At 34.1% G+C, this 20009-nt stretch overlaps 4 protein-coding genes and 2 pseudogenes across 4 annotated transcripts in view; 1 reads left to right on the top strand and 5 right to left on the bottom strand.

Annotated features, from left to right (window-relative positions):
* Nucleotides 1-71, bottom strand: part of LOC104727655 (early nodulin-like protein 1) — a 1993-nt gene extending 1922 nt beyond the window's left edge. The window contains exon 1 of the mRNA XM_010446743.2: nt 65-71. Within this exon, the coding sequence (XP_010445045.1) occupies nt 65-71 (7 nt within the window). The remainder of the gene's footprint in view (nt 1-64) is intronic.
* Nucleotides 25-1036, bottom strand: LOC104721786 (early nodulin-like protein 1). The gene is made up of 2 exons (XM_010439854.2): nt 777-1036; nt 25-570 (listed from the first exon to the last, which is right to left on the bottom strand). The coding sequence occupies exons 1-2, from the start codon at nt 961-963 to the stop codon at nt 215-217; spliced, it is 543 nt and encodes a 180-aa protein (XP_010438156.1). The 5' UTR covers nt 964-1036; the 3' UTR covers nt 25-214.
* On the bottom strand, nt 2968-3935 carry LOC104721784 (early nodulin-like protein 1). The gene is made up of 2 exons (XM_010439853.2): nt 3676-3935; nt 2968-3469 (listed from the first exon to the last, which is right to left on the bottom strand). Exons 1-2 carry the CDS (start codon nt 3860-3862, stop codon nt 3114-3116), a joined length of 543 nt encoding a protein of 180 aa, XP_010438155.1. The 5' UTR covers nt 3863-3935; the 3' UTR covers nt 2968-3113.
* On the bottom strand, nt 5392-6477 carry LOC104727654 (signal recognition particle receptor subunit alpha homolog). The gene is made up of 4 exons (XM_010446742.2): nt 6343-6477; nt 6009-6254; nt 5842-5925; nt 5392-5752 (listed from the first exon to the last, which is right to left on the bottom strand). Exons 1-4 carry the CDS (start codon nt 6475-6477, stop codon nt 5627-5629), a joined length of 591 nt encoding a protein of 196 aa, XP_010445044.1. The 3' UTR covers nt 5392-5626.
* LOC104721785 lies at nt 7359-10742 on the bottom strand (annotated as a pseudogene).
* LOC104721782 lies at nt 15922-19985 on the top strand (annotated as a pseudogene).

The raw sequence follows: 20009 nt of genomic DNA, 5'->3' as shown, positions 1-20009 counted from the left end.
TAGATTCGAATCGCAAGAACAAACTATAAATTAAAAGCTTTGAGAGTGAAAATATCCCAAACACTTAACATAAAACAGAAAGATAGATATCTTATGATGATGAAAACTAAAGGAACAAAAGAAACTTCAACAATCTGGAAAAACAAAAACTAAATTTAGCTAAAAGATTGAACTTAGTAAAAAAAAACTACAATCTCTCGATTGACTTTTCTAATTAAGCCATAGCCAAACCAATCACAACTGTGGTCAAGAACCAACCGCTTGCAACCTTCATTCCACCAGCAGCGTTATGGGGAGCTGGAGCCGGAGCTGTAGGGCTAACAGGAGAAGCCTTAGGAGCGACACTGCCATCACCGGATGGTCGTTCAGACAAAACAACAAGAGTAATCTTTTCACCTTTAGCGCAGTTTCCAGGAGCACCACTAATGAAGAAGTAAGGGCCAGATTTGTCAAGATGAACCTCAGTGTGTCCATCCTTGTATTGCTTCAAGGGCTTTGCTGTGTTACAGCTATCGTAATCTTCTTTTGTCACTTCTAGTACTGAATCTACTTTCATGTCGTACTTCCACACTATATATTCCACATGCACAAATAATACATCAAACATTAAAACCCCATAATATGGAAACCAAACGAAAAATAAAACCATATATATATATAATATGATACATTTGAAATGAAGGGATTCATTTCACTCTTTGACAATAATCTTGCATGCATGGTAAGCTAAAGCAAATTTATATATCAGAAAATGAAGATCAAGAGAGATATAGTACCGAGGAAGTCGCCGACTTTGAAACGGGTGTTCTCGGCCCAGTGATTGAGAGTGTTGTTGGGAGCATCAGGGACCTTCCACGCTCCCACAGATCCGCCGACCAGAATCACCCTAGGGGTGGATGCACCATGGCTCACTTTAGCAAACAAGAGGAAAACAAGGGTGAGAATTGGAACAATGATCCCCATTGTTTTGGTTTTTTTTTTTCCTTTCTTACTACAAATTCTTTTGTTTGGTTTGAGTATGTCACTCGTTTGTATATTGTTTTCCCTATAGGTGAAGAGAATAGGAGGAGATGGTGTATGCTATTTATATAGAGGCCCGTTTGTTGTGGTTTGGAGCTAAAACGTGTTTTTGTGCGCGTTCGGAGCTAGGTTCGGAATATCCGTACCAAGTATTAAAGTGTGTAATCTCTCTCTGATTTGCTAAATAAATGTCCGTTTTAACTCACCCTTTTTAATTACAAAACAAAATGTTTTAGAATATATTTAGTGAGAGAAACAAGAAAACTAATCTTTTATTTGATTTTGTAATAAATCCTGGTGAGTTGTCTACTCCCATAGATTTTGTTCAAAAATATATTTAATTGTTTAAAAGATATTTAATTGTTTGTAATCTAATTGAATTTATCGAAGAATCATAGATTGTTATAAGATATAGTAACTTTTGATATGTGTTTACTAATTTAATAAATTATCACAAGTATTTCTGAGATAAGTTTTCTTTTCTTAAATATTGAGATTTTTTTTTTTTGTAAAATAGTCCCAAATAACATAATTTACAAATAGGGAAAGGTTGAATACGAGAGAGGAAGAAACTTTAATAGTTTTTCTCATTTTCCTTTTTGATTATTTCCCATAGTTATCCTCTTCTTTTTTATCACCAAAAAAAAAATTATTTGAAGTTTGGCAAAATTTTAGACTAATAAATAACATTTTAAAATTAATTAGTTTTTACAATGTTCATCATCTTTACTGTCAACAACCTGATTTTTATTGTATTTTTACCTCTTTAGCAGAAGATATAGTTCATAACTTTATTTTTATTATTATCCGTACGCGTTTACATTTGTCCATAACTTTAAATGCGTTTACAAAACTAAAAACATTGATCCGTTTTAAAACGAAAAAAAAATCTTGATAAACTTGAAAATGTGTCAAACTCTAATTTACATTTGTCTCTCATATACAGTAGTATTAACTAGGGTATTTATTTATTTCAAGCGAAAACGATGCATACGGGTAACGGTACTTTTTAACGTTACGCATGAATATTGTCAGGGGTACGAGCCGTTGTGGTGTGGAGAACAAAGCGTTTTAATGGCTACAGTTAATTGGCCGAGCTACACTATTTTGAGTTGGTACGTAATTAAAAGTTGATGATAATTAAGATGGCAAGATTTACCACTAATAAACGTTTCATTGGATTTAAAGTCAGTGTTTTTTTGTATGTTTCTTAACGTACCAGTTACATAGTAGTACTTAATTCTTTCTTTTATGGGTAGTCTGCTCTGAGAGTTTTACACAAAATTAAACGTCTTCTTATTTTGTCAATAGACAACGACTATTAGAAAAACTGAGTTGACTCAATACTTGATGCTAGATTCAATTTTAATTTGGTTACTATAAATAGTAATTAAAAGGAAAACCTAAAACATCCGGACCAACCGACCAACCTAGATCGAGAAAGTTAGAGATTATTAAAAAAACATGCACAATTTGACATGATTATTTGTCTTTTAATTAAAACAAAAGTTGCTTCATACAAACAAAGTCATGGGATGAGATTTTTCGACTCCAACGAAATAGTCTTCTGAGTAATTTTTCATATAAAAAAACAACATCAGATCCAAAGAGAAACAGTCTTCAAATCATAAACCAAAAACAACAGTATGATGGATAAGACATTGATTGATGATAGTGATGACGATGATGATAATGAAGAAGAGGAGATCACTTGAGAAGTGTCTTGNGGTGGATGCACCATGGCTCACTTTAGCAAACAAGAGGAAAACAAGGGTGAGAATTGGAACAATGATCCCCATTGTTTTGGTTTTTTTTTTTCCTTTCTTACTACAAATTCTTTTGTTTGGTTTGAGTATGTCACTCGTTTGTATATTGTTTTCCCTATAGGTGAAGAGAATAGGAGGAGATGGTGTATGCTATTTATATAGAGGCCCGTTNCTTAACATAAAACAGAAAGATAGATATCTTATGATGATGAAAACTAAAGCAACAAAACAAACTTCAACAATCTGGAAATAGAAAAACTAAATTTAGCTAAAAGATTGAACTTAGTAAAAAAAAAAAAACTACAATCTCTCGATTGACTTCTCCAATTAAGCCATAGCCAAACCAATCACAACTGCGGTCAAGAACCAACCGCTTGCAACCTTTAATCCACCAGCAGCGTTATGGGGAGCTGGAGCCGGAGCTGTAGGGCTAACAGGAGAAGCCTTAGGAGCGACACTGCCATCACCGGATGGTCGTTCAGACAAAACAACAAGAGTAATCTTTTCACCTTTAGCGCAGTTTCCAGGAGCACCACTAATGAAGAAGTAAGGGCCAGATTTGTCAAGATGAACCTCAGTGTGTCCATCCTTGTATTGCTTCAAGGGCTTTGCTGTGTTACAGCTATCGTAATCTTCTTTTGTCACTTCTAGTACTGAATCTACTTTCATGTCGTACTTCCACACTATATATTCCACATGCACAAATAATACATCAAACATTAAAACCCCATAATATGGAAACCAAACGAAAAATAAAACCATATATATATATAATATGATACATTTGAAATGAAGGGATTCATTTCACTCTTTGACAATAATCTTGCATGCATGGTAAGCTAAAGCAAATTTATATATCAGAAAATGAAGATCAAGAGAGATATAGTACCGAGGAAGTCGCCGACTTTGAAACGGGTGTTCTCGGCCCAGTGATTGAGAGTGTTGTTGGGAGCATCAGGGACCTTCCACGCTCCCACAGATCCGCCGACCAGAATCACCCTAGGGGTGGATGCACCATGGCTCACTTTAGCAAACAAGAGGAAAACAAGGGTGAGAATTGGAACAATGATCCCCATTGTTTTGGTTTTTTTTTTTCCTTTCTTACTACAAATTCTTTTGTTTGGTTTGAGTATGTCACTCGTTTGTATATTGTTTTCCCTATAGGTGAAGAGAATAGGAGGAGATGGTGTATGCTATTTATATAGAGGCCCGTTTGTTGTGGTTTGGAGCTAAAACGTGTTTTTGTGCGCGTTCGGAGCTAGGTTCGGAATATCCGTACCAAGTATTAAAGTGTGTAATCTCTCTCTGATTTGCTAAATAAATGTCCGTTTTAACTCACCCTTTTTAATTACAAAACAAAATGTTTTAGAATATATTTAGTGAGAGAAACAAGAAAACTAATCTTTTATTTGATTTTGTAATAAATCCTGGTGAGTTGTCTACTCCCATAGATTTTGTTCAAAAATATATTTAATTGTTTAAAAGATATTTAATTGTTTGTAATCTAATTGAATTTATCGAAGAATCATAGATTGTTATAAGATATAGTAACTTTTGATATGTGTTTACTAATTTAATAAATTATCACAAGTATTTCTGAGATAAGTTTTCTTTTCTTAAATATTGAGATTTTTTTTTTTTGTAAAATAGTCCCAAATAACATAATTTACAAATAGGGAAAGGTTGAATACGAGAGAGGAAGAAACTTTAATAGTTTTTCTCATTTTCCTTTTTGATTATTTCCCATAGTTATCCTCTTCTTTTTTATCACCAAAAAAAAAATTATTTGAAGTTTGGCAAAATTTTAGACTAATAAATAACATTTTAAAATTAATTAGTTTTTACAATGTTCATCATCTTTACTGTCAACAACCTGATTTTTATTGTATTTTTACCTCTTTAGCAGAAGATATAGTTCATAACTTTATTTTTATTATTATCCGTACGCGTTTACATTTGTCCATAACTTTAAATGCGTTTACAAAACTAAAAACATTGATCCGTTTTAAAACGAAAAAAAAATCTTGATAAACTTGAAAATGTGTCAAACTCTAATTTACATTTGTCTCTCATATACAGTAGTATTAACTAGGGTATTTATTTATTTCAAGCGAAAACGATGCATACGGGTAACGGTACTTTTTAACGTTACGCATGAATATTGTCAGGGGTACGAGCCGTTGTGGTGTGGAGAACAAAGCGTTTTAATGGCTACAGTTAATTGGCCGAGCTACACTATTTTGAGTTGGTACGTAATTAAAAGTTGATGATAATTAAGATGGCAAGATTTACCACTAATAAACGTTTCATTGGATTTAAAGTCAGTGTTTTTTTGTATGTTTCTTAACGTACCAGTTACATAGTAGTACTTAATTCTTTCTTTTATGGGTAGTCTGCTCTGAGAGTTTTACACAAAATTAAACGTCTTCTTATTTTGTCAATAGACAACGACTATTAGAAAAACTGAGTTGACTCAATACTTGATGCTAGATTCAATTTTAATTTGGTTACTATAAATAGTAATTAAAAGGAAAACCTAAAACATCCGGACCAACCGACCAACCTAGATCGAGAAAGTTAGAGATTATTAAAAAAACATGCACAATTTGACATGATTATTTGTCTTTTAATTAAAACAAAAGTTGCTTCATACAAACAAAGTCATGGGATGAGATTTTTCGACTCCAACGAAATAGTCTTCTGAGTAATTTTTCATATAAAAAAACAACATCAGATCCAAAGAGAAACAGTCTTCAAATCATAAACCAAAAACAACAGTATGATGGATAAGACATTGATTGATGATAGTGATGACGATGATGATAATGAAGAAGAGGAGATCACTTGAGAAGTGTCTTGACTATGGCTTTGACATTAAGCTTCTTCAGGTCAGTGTAAGACTGGCCACAACCCACGAACATAACCGGTGATCCCGATATGTAAACCATCGATAAAGCTGCTCCAACCTACAAAACCAAAACACTCTCGTTTACATTTCATTTATATTATAGAACTCCAAACACTAAATCTATCGATCAGTTTTTTTTTACTGTACCTTGTCATCAATGGTATCGAACTTAGTCAGTAAGATTCCATCGATCAGTCTTGGGTTCCCAGAGGTGGAGAGATCCGAAAGTTTCTGAATTTCAGAATAAAAAAAGCAATGTCAATAAGGCTCAACTGAACACCTAACAAGAGCCTAATGCAGGTAAGAAACAAAACCTGGTTAAACTTTGAGAGCTGGTCTACTGCATCGTTTCCAACAAGTGCTTCACCAACAAACAAGACCAAGTCTGGCTGATTAAGGTTGATGAGCTTTGAGAGTGCTCTCATCAGAGGTTCGTTATCCTGCATCCTACCAGCTGTGTCAACAAGAACAACATCGGATCCGTTTCTAGTTGCTTCTTGAATAGCTTCTTTAGCAACTACTGCTGGATCCTTTTCATACCCCTTTTCAAATATCGGTATCTGTTGCCATTAAAATCCAGTGTTAACAACACCACGTTTTAAATCACAATCTTATTTGAACATGAGACACACAGATATGTATAATTACCTGTAACCTACGAGCATGAGTCCTTAACTGCTCAACCNGATTTTTTTTTTTTGTAAAATAGTCCCAAATAACATAATTTACAAATAGGGAAAGGTTGAATACGAGAGAGGAAGAAACTTTAATAGTTTTTCTCATTTTCCTTTTTGATTATTTCCCATAGTTATCCTCTTCTTTTTTATCACCAAAAAAAAAATTATTTGAAGTTTGGCAAAATTTTAGACTAATAAATAACATTTTAAAATTAATTAGTTTTTACAATGTTCATCATCTTTACTGTCAACAACCTGATTTTTATTGTATTTTTACCTCTTTAGCAGAAGATATAGTTCATAACTTTATTTTTATTATTATCCGTACGCGTTTACATTTGTCCATAACTTTAAATGCGTTTACAAAACTAAAAACATTGATCCGTTTTAAAACGAAAAAAAAATCTTGATAAACTTGAAAATGTGTCAAACTCTAATTTACATTTGTCTCTCATATACAGTAGTATTAACTAGGGTATTTATTTATTTCAAGCGAAAACGATGCATACGGGTAACGGTACTTTTTAACGTTACGCATGAATATTGTCAGGGGTACGAGCCGTTGTGGTGTGGAGAACAAAGCGTTTTAATGGCTACAGTTAATTGGCCGAGCTACACTATTTTGAGTTGGTACGTAATTAAAAGTTGATGATAATTAAGATGGCAAGATTTACCACTAATAAACGTTTCATTGGATTTAAAGTCAGTGTTTTTTTGTATGTTTCTTAACGTACCAGTTACATAGTAGTACTTAATTCTTTCTTTTATGGGTAGTCTGCTCTGAGAGTTTTACACAAAATTAAACGTCTTCTTATTTTGTCAATAGACAACGACTATTAGAAAAACTGAGTTGACTCAATACTTGATGCTAGATTCAATTTTAATTTGGTTACTATAAATAGTAATTAAAAGGAAAACCTAAAACATCCGGACCAACCGACCAACCTAGATCGAGAAAGTTAGAGATTATTAAAAAAACATGCACAATTTGACATGATTATTTGTCTTTTAATTAAAACAAAAGTTGCTTCATACAAACAAAGTCATGGGATGAGATTTTTCGACTCCAACGAAATAGTCTTCTGAGTAATTTTTCATATAAAAAAACAACATCAGATCCAAAGAGAAACAGTCTTCAAATCATAAACCAAAAACAACAGTATGATGGATAAGACATTGATTGATGATAGTGATGACGATGATGATAATGAAGAAGAGGAGATCACTTGAGAAGTGTCTTGACTATGGCTTTGACATTAAGCTTCTTCAGGTCAGTGTAAGACTGGCCACAACCCACGAACATAACCGGTGATCCCGATATGTAAACCATCGATAAAGCTGCTCCAACCTACAAAACCAAAACACTCTCGTTTACATTTCATTTATATTATAGAACTCCAAACACTAAATCTATCGATCAGTTTTTTTTTACTGTACCTTGTCATCAATGGTATCGAACTTAGTCAGTAAGATTCCATCGATCAGTCTTGGGTTCCCAGAGGTGGAGAGATCCGAAAGTTTCTGAATTTCAGAATAAAAAAAGCAATGTCAATAAGGCTCAACTGAACACCTAACAAGAGCCTAATGCAGGTAAGAAACAAAACCTGGTTAAACTTTGAGAGCTGGTCTACTGCATCGTTTCCAACAAGTGCTTCACCAACAAACAAGACCAAGTCTGGCTGATTAAGGTTGATGAGCTTTGAGAGTGCTCTCATCAGAGGTTCGTTATCCTGCATCCTACCAGCTGTGTCAACAAGAACAACATCGGATCCGTTTCTAGTTGCTTCTTGAATAGCTTCTTTAGCAACTACTGCTGGATCCTTTTCATACCCCTTTTCAAATATCGGTATCTGTTGCCATTAAAATCCAGTGTTAACAACACCACGTTTTAAATCACAATCTTATTTGAACATGAGACACACAGATATGTATAATTACCTGTAACCTACGAGCATGAGTCCTTAACTGCTCAACCGCTCCAGAACGGAATGTGTCACAAGCAGCCATCATTACACTGACCTTATGCTGCTGAAGCCAATACGCCACTTTGGCCAGATTGGTGGATTTCCCAACTCCATTGACTCCAACAAAGACAACCACATAAGGTTTCCTCTGTTCTTTGGAAGCATGAACATCTCTCAATATGTCAATGGAACGTCTCGGAGTCAATATACGAACCAGAGCATCCTCCATCGCTGCCTGAAATCATATGTTTCACCACAATTAAGCCATCTTCAAATTGCAGAGTGAAATGTTTGCTATTTTAAGTTAAGAGCTACAGGGACGAAGCACAAANGTTTTAATGGCTACAGTTAATTGGCCGAGCTACACTATTTTGAGTTGGTACGTAATTAAAAGTTGATGATAATTAAGATGGCAAGATTTACCACTAATAAACGTTTCATTGGATTTAAAGTCAGTGTTTTTTTGTATGTTTCTTAACGTACCAGTTACATAGTAGTACTTAATTCTTTCTTTTATGGGTAGTCTGCTCTGAGAGTTTTACACAAAATTAAACGTCTTCTTATTTTGTCAATAGACAACGACTATTAGAAAAACTGAGTTGACTCAATACTTGNGACTAGCTTCCACTGATTCACAAAGCTTCTCAGCAATCTCTTCAGCCTGCAAATGAAATGCCCAAGCTCAAGTAAGACACATAAGAATTCCAACAACCAGAAACGATGCACTGTTAAGAGCGACACATACCACATTCTTGGTCATGAGACGTTCCTTCAGAGCTTTCAACGCCGGTCCAAGGTCTGTCTTTTCAAGATTCGCCTTCCCAGTAATACTAAACACAAATCACAATATATAAGTTAATAAGACTGGATTATACTATATAACTCACCAAACACACAAATTCAAAAAGAGAAAAGCTAACCTCTGGAAAACAGAAGAAAACCATCCTTTTTTCTTAGCCTCAGCAGGCTTCTCATCACTTCCTGGTTCGTCATCATCATCATCACTTTCACTATCACTGCTGAAAACCTCTTCCTTGTCCATCATACTTTCTCCTTGGTCAGCAGCCACAACCTCTACATGATCATTGTTCCCATTCTCATCGACTGAATCAGTAAAGTCCAGTTTCGATTGTTTGGGAGCCGCATCATCCCAAACCCTATTTTTCTTTGTAGCCTTTTTGGCTGGTTCCGCAGCAGCTACCTTGGAACTCTTATTACCTATACTGTCAGCTTTCCTTACACCTCCTCTACCTCTTACTCCTTTACTTCTCAGTTTCTGAAGTTTACTTAAATCAACAGCAACATTAGAACTCGTGTTTTCTTTCCCGTTAGCAAGATCAGCCTCCTGAGAATCATCTCCCAGTTTATGATTCTCATTGGAATGACCATTAGTCAAGTTACTGACTTTACCCTTAATACCATCTCCATCATCCTTCTTCGTACCACCTTCACCAACCCTTTTGTTCCCTCCTTCAAGCCCAGCTTTCAAGACCTGCCCTTGCTTCTTAACACTACCAGTCACAGGCTTCCCCACTTGCTTAGTCTTCCTCAATTCCTCAGCCCTGGCTTCAGCCTCCATCCTAAGCTGCCTAAAAGTCTCATCGAAATCATCGTAAGCCATACGCTTAGGATCATAGACCTCAGAGAAGCTTTGCTTAACCATAGAAAGCAAATCATCAACGTAAAGCAAGTGGAGAATACGCTGATAAACAGCGACAAAGACAAGCCCAAGATCATTGTGAAACGTCCACTTGAGAGTGTAGGCAGCACCAGGAGCATCGTAATTAAACGAAACAGCACCAGATCGTTCCTCAAGGAGACAGGATCGGATCAAAGTATCGATAGGTGAACCTTTCAAAGCATTACCAATCTCTTTGCATGTCCAAAGGATTAATCCTCCTCGGGTAAAGATCAAAAGCTGCTCTAACATCTTCGATCTTCAAATCTCCGTAACCCCAACCCCTGAATCAATAATAAAATTAGATCTTTTTGAAAGAACAAAAAACCAATTGAGAGGAATCGTGGTAGATTTAGGTGATGAAGCAATCGAATTTAACAGATCAAGGGGAAACACAGATATACAAATCGTAGAGAGAAAGCAATCAAATTAGCCCAATTGATCGTCTTTTGAATCAGAAAGAAAACAAAAACAGAACACGGATCTTTGAGTTTTCAATCCGACAATTTTAAAAAGCCGACAGCAACAACAACAACAAGGAGAAGAGATTGAGAGTAAATCGAAGCGGGGGAAGGATTCAAACCTTGGATCCTGTCGTTTCTTGATACAATTGCCCGATTGATTGATTGAACAATCAAATAAAAACTATAACTTTACACCGGCGAGAGATAAGAAAGAAAAAATTAGATAACTAAAAAAAAACGTGAAAATTATGATCCTCTATTGATTCCCCAATATATATATATATATATGTTTAAAATAAATTATTTTTGTTTCCTCAAAAAAAAAAAAAAAAAATTGGTCAAGGTGGTACCTTAGAAATTTATTTTTATTTTATCCTATTTGAGATTTCTTTCCTCTTACTCTTAGGAAATACTTAAAAAAAAAAAAAATTTGTGTGTGTTCAAAAATAGGCAAAATCTGAAAATAGCATTTTTTTTTGACAAAAAAAAAATAGCATATCATTGCAGAAACGAAATAATTTTTTTTGTTTAGGTAAAGAATGAAATAAAATAAAAACCAAGTTTGGTTCGTGGAAGCAGCTGGTGGCGTTATCGTCATATAATGGACGGTGAATAATGTGATTTATTGATGTGCGTGTGTGCCCCCATTGACTAAAAGATTATTCCAACGCGGCAGCTTTGATTAAACGCTGCGTTTTTCTGGTTACCAAAAACGTTCTAGGCCCTTTGATCTTGTGTTGTGATTCGTTCACCTAGCTAGCATGAAGACGTGTGTATCTATTTTCATCTTCCCAAGAGCTTTGCGAAGGCCTGATCCGACTAGTATATCTGTATATGTATGTTCTTATGAGTCTTCTTATCAGGAATTGAAAAATAATCAAATCAGCTTTCATCTCCCTTCTTCAACTCAGAGATAGGCCTATTACTACTTTACCACTAAATAGTCAAAAGACCCGAATACATTTTCATAATTATCACTCAGTACATTATGACTCATAAAAGCTTGGGTCCATTATCCATATGATATAGGCATAGCACAAGTTGCCATTACATGCACAATCTACCCGTATAACCAACCTCTTAACCACGCCTACAAACCTAACCTATAAATCCACCGTGGTCATTAAAACCAATGTTTTCTAAACGTGAATAAGCTTCAAATCCCCAAAAAATAGATCGGGCATGTTGCATTAAAATTCAACCATTAATGATCGCAATTCCTTCCGATCGCCCTGGGATTTTAAACCGAACCGAAATAACCGAACCGAACCGAACCGATATTTTTTGTTTCGGTTCGGTTTCGATTATGGTGGCTGAACTGATCGGTACAATTTTTTTTTCAAAAAAATCAAAATATTTCGGTTATTTCGATTCGGTTTTCGGTTAACTGATTTTTTTTTTAAAAAAAACTTTTTTTAAAAAAAACTTTTTTTTTAATTTTTTTAGGAAAAAACTAATAAAACCGAAATTTATCCTAAAATAACCGAAATAACCGAAATATTTGAAATAAAACCGAAAAATCCGAAATTATCTCTAAATAACCGAAAATCCGATTTTTTCATGTTTTTAATCAAATTTCGGTTAATTTCGGTTTTGAAATTTTAAAACTGAATTAACCGAGAAACTGAAATAACCGAACCGAAATATATTTCGGTTCAATTCGGTAAGATTTTCAAAACTCAAAAAAACCGAAAAACCGAAATAACCGAACCGAATTTACCGAAATAACTGAAATCCCAGGCCTAGGCCGACCATTACGCCAGGCAGCTCTTTGTTATTGTGCTTTGACTTTGATGGTAAAATGTCTACTTGTTAGGAATACATTAAGGTCGCAATCCCCATTCATAGATCACACTTGCGTTGGTGTGACTTATACACTTAACAGGTAGAAGGAAGGAATAGCCTCAATATATACCACTGCATAATCAAACAGAGATTATCAACAATTATGCTGGCAATACATAAACGAGAAAGAACGATATATTTTTATCGCCTTAATTACATTTAATTTGTCATGGAGAAATAATCGGCTTGTCGATGGAAGAGAAGACCTTGGCTTCTTCTTTTCCTTTCCGTGAAGAGACCAGAGAAGGAAGCATTAGCTAGATTTGATGATTCACGTCGATACATGTTTAGTAATTTGGTTACACAAACCAAATCCTCAAATACATGAAACAAAATTATTTTTTCACTTCAAGCCGAACAAATTTCAAAGAGACAAATTATAGACTATGTCTTTATTGTTTATACTCCCTCTTTTTCATAATAATATAATATAAGATGTTTAAAGAAGTTTTTTTGTTTCATAATATAAGATGTTTTCAAGTTTTTAGGTAACTTTTATATTAGTTTAATACTTTATATTAAAGGTATTTGTAATTTTAGTACGTTTTTTGGGAAGATATTAAGAGTTTAGTACGTTTACTATTCATAATTATAGAAATAGGTGGTGTCTCACTGTAGCAACGTGGCAGTGTAGTTTTTTTTTTTTTTTTAAACACATCCCTCATGTTTAGTTACTTAAATACTTGATTATATTAATTTTTTTTCGAAATTTTTTTCAGATACAAAAAGTCTACATTTTTTTCTTTATAATTTGATATGCATTTTGTTTGATGATTTTATTTAATAATATTAAATATTTTTAACAAATTTTATCACATCTCTCTTTTATAATTAAAATATTTGTTAATAATTCTATGTTTCTAAAACTTTTTAGAAACAAAATATTTTTATGTTTTTTTCTCTATAATTTGATATGCATTTTGTTTTATTATTTTTAAATATATATTATATCACAACTGATGTATATTACTGTTCTGTATATATTTTTTGATGGATGGTTTTAATCCGTACACTGGATTGTTAGATATATCAATTCCAGCAAAAAACATCCAACCATAAACGTTTACAGATCAATTCCAACAAAAAACATATATAATAACCAGCCATCCATAAACGTGTACGGATAAAAACCATCCAACCATAAACTTTTACTGATCAAAACAATCCAGTGTACGGATTAACAATCATCCAGTAATAAATGTGTACAGAACAATCATATACATCAGTTGTGATATTAATAAAATTAAAAATAATAAAATAAAATGCATATCAAATTATAAAAAAAAAATATAGTATTTTTGTATCTGAAAAAAAAAATTATCTTATCAAATATTTGAATAACAAGATATGGAGTGTTTTAAAAAAAAAACAAAAATTATATCTCACACAAATGGATCCCACGTAAATTCTCCTCTCTCACTTCCTCTCTCAAACACTCTCTCCCTCTCTCAATCTCTCACCCACAAAAAAATGGGTCCTACATCTCTCACACACAATTTCCCACTATCTCTCACATAAATGGATCCTACATCTCTCACACCCTCACACACAACCGGACCCCACACAATCACATACTCTCTCACACTCTCTCACACCTACTTTCACAATTATAAATAGTGAACGTACTAAAAACTTAATTTCTTTATGAAAATGTACTAAATCTACAACACATCCTTTATATTATGCAGTTTTGTTTGTGATTGGTTAAACTTTTTTAAAGTGGTTATTTCTTAATCTGCGTGTTTTACTCAAAACATCTTATATTTTGAAGCGGAGGTAGTATAATTTTATCAATTTATTTTAGATAAAAGCACAATATTCTGTAATATGTTTTGTATACTTTATCGGGAAAATTAGTTTCACTAAGATCAAAATTTCACTTTTTAAAAGCATTTGGAAAACCAATACAATGACAATCTTAAGTCATATCAACCGATTGCTATATCCAAGCACAAGAAAAAAAACTGTTATCAGTATTCTGAAAAAATATATCCGACATGGTCTGTCTGGGCACCGATTTGGACCTTATCATATTCTTACGAGTTACGACAACACAATTGAAAGTCTTTGCAATGGTACTGTAACTACTGTTGTATAACTTGCTTCGCACAAGATTTGACTATTGAATAAAGAAGATTAACTGGTGGATTCGTGGAGAGTGATATTTAACAACTTGTGTTGACCCCAACTCGGATTATGAAAAAACGAATAAAACTCTCAAAATATATACACAATATTGTCTTTTATAATTTATACTGTTATCAAGCTTTACCACTACGCTGTCATCAAGCTCAATAACAACTACAAACCCCCGAAAGAAAACTATAAAGCTTTGGATGAAAACGTCTCCATTCAAAGTAAAATAATTTGTTAAAATTTTTGTTGCCAATATTACATATTTTGTTTTCTAAAGTTTCATAGTATATGAATATAGTAAAGTGGTCATCACATCACAACCATAACGCCACTTGATATGTTGCACGTTAAGGCAAGAGTTTAATAATTTTTTACTTCTTGTTAGAAAAATGTATAGTTCACAATTTATAGGCACAACGGTTTTTACAGGGTGAACTGTCATCTTTTAGTTCTTACAACAAAATACAAAATTCATCATGATTATTCCACATCGTTCATTTTCGTTTTGTTTGTTTCTTTGGTTATCTTGTGGTAAGTACATTTTTCTTTTTCCTTTAAAATTTTCTTTTTTTCCTTTGTTTGATCTTTGATGTATCGCGAACAAACGTGCTACACAAGGTTTTTCTTTTTGACTTTTATGTCACCTAGTTGATCACCAATCAGCATTTATGGAGATTATATACTGTTTTATTATAATCAAGAGTCAAGACAGTCAAATGATTCCAAAAAGATCACCTAAAAGTTAATACTGAGAGAACTGTATTACTACTAAGATAGAATCATAGAACTGATTACGTATCAGTTACGCCTAATTACATTATCATATAAATATTATAAGAACATAATATACACCATGCACAAGAGAATATGAGAGAAGACAATATATAGAATCGTCATTGTGCATTACTATTGCATCTACGACTTTAATTTTCTTCTGATTCTAAATCATATCTTCTTCTGATTCGAGATTCAAATTTGCCTTAAAATATTAACAATGTAGCATTAGCATCTATTATGTACATAAAACACTAAAAACGTAATTAACACTTCGAAACCTGAACAATCGTTGTAGAGTAAACAGTGTGGTGGTTAATGCAAACTATGCATAAATGACGGTCAGAGCCGTCAATAGTGACCTTTGTCGCATTTTTCGCACTTTCACCGCATTTGTCGAACACAATTATATGTGATAGAAGCAATTTCAATAACAAATAAACGCTCAATCAATCATCTACATATATGATGTAGCATTTTCATCAAAATTAGTAAATGTGACGTGTTGTAGACAAGCTCGTGAATAGTCCCTATATTGGATGTATAAACACAAGCTCGTGAATAGTACCTAAATACACTCAACATATATGATATATGCCAATAAATACACATTACCATAGAGAGAGAGTGTGAGAAAGGTCCACTCACAGCTGGCCAACCTGCACATTATGTAGTAACTCAGCAAAACACACATTAAATATGAACCTCCAAAACCACATCCATACATCTCTCTACATTAACACTCATATATATACAAACATAAATACTAACATACAGCTCCATATACTCTATGAGCTAACACAAAGAAAGAAAGAAAAAAACCATTGAAGAAAAAAAAGTGGGAGAGAACACAAAATGGCAAGAATCCATCTCATTTTCCTTCTTCTTGTCGCTCTTATATCGACACCATTTTCATCATCATCATCATCATCTTCTTCAAGAGAGCAAGAGAAGGACAGAATTAAAGCACTTCCAGGGCAACCAAAAGTCGCATTCTCACAATACTCAGGCTATGTCAATGTTAACGAGTCTCATGGTCGTGCTCTCTTCTATTGGCTCACTGAGTCATCTTCTCCTTCTCCCCACACCAAACCCCTTCTTCTTTGGCTCAACGGAGGTCAGTTTTCTCCACTCCAATTACTCTATAATAGGAAGTATATCTATATGCTTAAGTACTATTATATTACATATATACATATAGGTGTTATATATATGTATATATAGTTTTTGTTGTGAGTATAATTCTCTAGTTTATTTCCGCCTATGAGTCGTAAGTTAATCTATACTAAACCAAATAAAACAAAACTAAAATAAGGACCCAGTAGATTAAACTAAAGCTGAAAAATAAAACAAAACCACACCGAAGACCCATATGTTAAAAGGATTAGGATAAAATTATGGTTATGTATGGAATAGTATATGATAAGTACAGTCCCATTTCTTTTGGACAAGGAGATACTGAAAAGTAAAAGGGTCAAAGAGAGAGAAAACAAACAATATTTTCTCTACACAAAAACTTAAATCCCTTAACAATGAATAAGATAGAGACTAAAGTCACTAAACAAACAAGACACATCTATCAGCAACTACTAATTTGTGCATATATATATGTTAAGTAAAAACTCGTTATTTTGGATGAAAACAAATCAATGTCCAACCAAAATAGCAATATCAACTACCCCATCTGCTTCTCATTAATGGAACATGCACTTCCTTTTCTTTATGGTTTTTTTTGCTTTATTTAATTTTTTTTATTCAATACCATTAAGTAATACTTCTATATATAAGTCTTCCACGAGCTTCGGATTTTGTACTCTGTGCAATCTACTACTCCTACCCACGTCTAGTACTCGAGCGCATTGCAGTTAAAGCCCTCATCTCCCACCAAAATACACTTAAAAATTGGATGCAGCCCCTGATCCATCCATGTAGGCCACAGAACGCTTATTAATCTTGTCTTGGACTTAAACTTTCATGGTGACTATAAATAGAATTACAAGTACATAGAAACATGGGGATGATTAGCCTGAGCAAGTTTATTTATTTATTTATTCTTGCTATTAAAATGATAAGAGTTTTAGTTTCTTCAATGCAATCATTATATACTGAGAGTTCTCTAATCACTTTTCTGGTGTCAACTTGTTTTGTTCTTCTGTCTCATTAGCTTCTGTAAGAAAGCATGACAAAAAGGTGAACTTACCTTTTTTGCTGCCTTTAATAATTGGGTTAGATCCAAAAAACACATACACACTACTAGAAAGCTTACTACTTTTTCTAATAAATTGAGTATCATTTTTTTTTCTTTTTTAATTATGTAATAGAAAGTTGACCTTGTAATATATTGGAAAAGAAAAAAAAACATAACAAAGTGGCCCTTATTTACAAAAGCTTACTATATATACATAGACTTATAGCAATTGTTTCAGTGGACGCATGCGTATTCATGGATGTCACAAGTTGATGGCGAAAATGATGATATATGCTCGTTATACAGTTTTGTGAGCACAAACACACAACACACGCCCGCGCGTGATTTGTTTCACACTTTTTTTTCATTTTATTTTGGCTATTTTTTCTGGTCCAGAAATATAAGCGTCATCAAATATTCTTTATATTTTGGTCTATAGCTATTTTTAAAAAAATTAATTTAATCATTCCTAGTGGGAAAATCAGAGCATGTACAGAAAGATGCCATCATAATTTGGGTCACATTCATCTTGGTACAAAGAACTCAAAAGTTGTTAATCACGAACGTTGTTTGGATCAAATTTGATTAAGAAAACTGTAATTATAACATAAGAATATTTGCTTATCTTATTTATATACTCAGGACCGGGCTGTTCGTCTATTGCTTATGGAGCTTCAGAGGAAATTGGACCGTTCCGTATCAACAAAACCGGTTCTAATCTCTATCTAAACAAGTTTTCTTGGAACACAGGTAACTAATTAATAAATAATTACATTACATACCGTATGGAAACAATAACGTTCTGATATCGAATTTATTTTGACTAAACTTGAATGTGTACAACAGACGCAAACCTTCTGTTTTTGGAATCACCGGCCGGAGTTGGATTTTCCTACACGAACACAAGCTCTGATCTTAATGATTCAGGAGATGAACGAACAGGTTAATTCCATTTTCTTAATTTATATCATGCTTGAGTAAATTAAATTATGTTTTTGATTATATTCCTAATCACAGCTCAAGACAGCTTGATGTTTCTTATCAAATGGTTATCGAAATTTCCCCAATACAAATACAGAGACTTCTATATCGCTGGTGAAAGCTACGCCGGTACGTTATCTTTTGACAAAATGGTTCGGTTTAGTTTTAAGAAACCACTCATTGATGACTATATCGATTAATGTTAATATGTTGGACAGGGCATTATGTTCCTCAGCTTGCCAAAAAGATCCATGACTACAACAAAGCTTTCTCCAAACCTATCATTAATCTGAAAGGATTCATGGTAAAAAAATCAAAACAAAAGGGTCTACCTAGCTCAAATCAAAACTATATGTCCAATGCGTAAATGAACATCCTTTATTTCTCAAGGTGGGAAACGCAGTGACGGACAATCAGTACGACAGCATAGGAACTGTAACTTACTGGTGGACTCATGCAATTATCTCCGACAAAACATACAAGTCCATTCTCAAATACTGCAATTTCACGGCCGAGAGAGCGTCTGACGATTGCGACGGTTAACTATGCCATGAACCACGAGTTTGGTGACATTGATCAGTATAGCATTTACACCCCAACGTGCGTGGCTGCACAACAAAAGAAGGACAATAGTACTGGTTTCTTTGTTCGGATGAAGAACACACTTTTGCGTAGACGGTTAGTGTCAGGGTACGATCCTTGTACCGAGAGTTACGCAGAAAAGTATTTTAACAGGCGCGATGTGCAGAGAGCTATGCACGCTAATGTCACTGGAATTCGCTATAAATGGACAGCTTGCAGGTAAACAGTTCGCTTCACCGCTTAACGACGAACGTGTAATGATGATTTGCCAAAAAAAAAAACAATGATCCTGAAAGTAATGGTTTCTTGTTTTGGTTGGTACAGTGATGTTCTGATCAAGAACTGGAAAGATTCTGACAAGACGATGTTGCCCATATACAAGGAACTTGCAGCGTCTGGTTTGAGGATCTGGATTTTCAGGTAAACTATGGTTCAATGTAGCTTGGTATATTGTCTCATCGTAAACATAGACATAGTCACATTGGTGGATACGGTAAAACATGGACTAAATCAGGGTCTAGCTTAAAACGGCCATGTCATCTCAGGTCTAGTTGTAATGAACCTAGGGAAACTCAGACTCAGTATTACTATTTTGGCTACTTAACCAAATTGTGAACTGTACTGTCATACGCAGCGGTGATACAGACTCGGTGGTTCCAGTGACCGCGACCCGGTTTTCCCTCAGCCATCTCAATCTCCCGGTGAAGACTCGATGGTATCCTTGGTATTCTGATAACCAGGTATGATATACATACACATACTGCATGTATATCCGTGCATGGATATGTATTATATATAAGGTAGTGATGTTTACCGGTGGTGACAGGTGGGAGGATGGACAGAGGTTTACAAGGGATTGACCTTTGCAACGGTAAGAGGGGCAGGCCACGAGGTACCTTTGTTCGAACCAAAGCGTGCTCTCATTCTTTTCAGATCATTCTTGGCCGGAAAAGAGCTTCCAAGATCCTATTAGGAACCTAAACGTAGAGTAAGAGGCAGAGTTTGGCTACCAGATTAGGAACCTGA

The sequence above is a fragment of the Camelina sativa genome, chromosome 11 (assembly GCF_000633955.1).
Source record: "Camelina sativa cultivar DH55 chromosome 11, Cs, whole genome shotgun sequence".
NCBI classification, from domain to species: domain Eukaryota; kingdom Viridiplantae; phylum Streptophyta; class Magnoliopsida; order Brassicales; family Brassicaceae; genus Camelina; species Camelina sativa.
The sequence above is the reverse complement of the archived record's forward strand: the minus strand, read 5'-3'. Positions and strand labels throughout refer to the sequence as shown.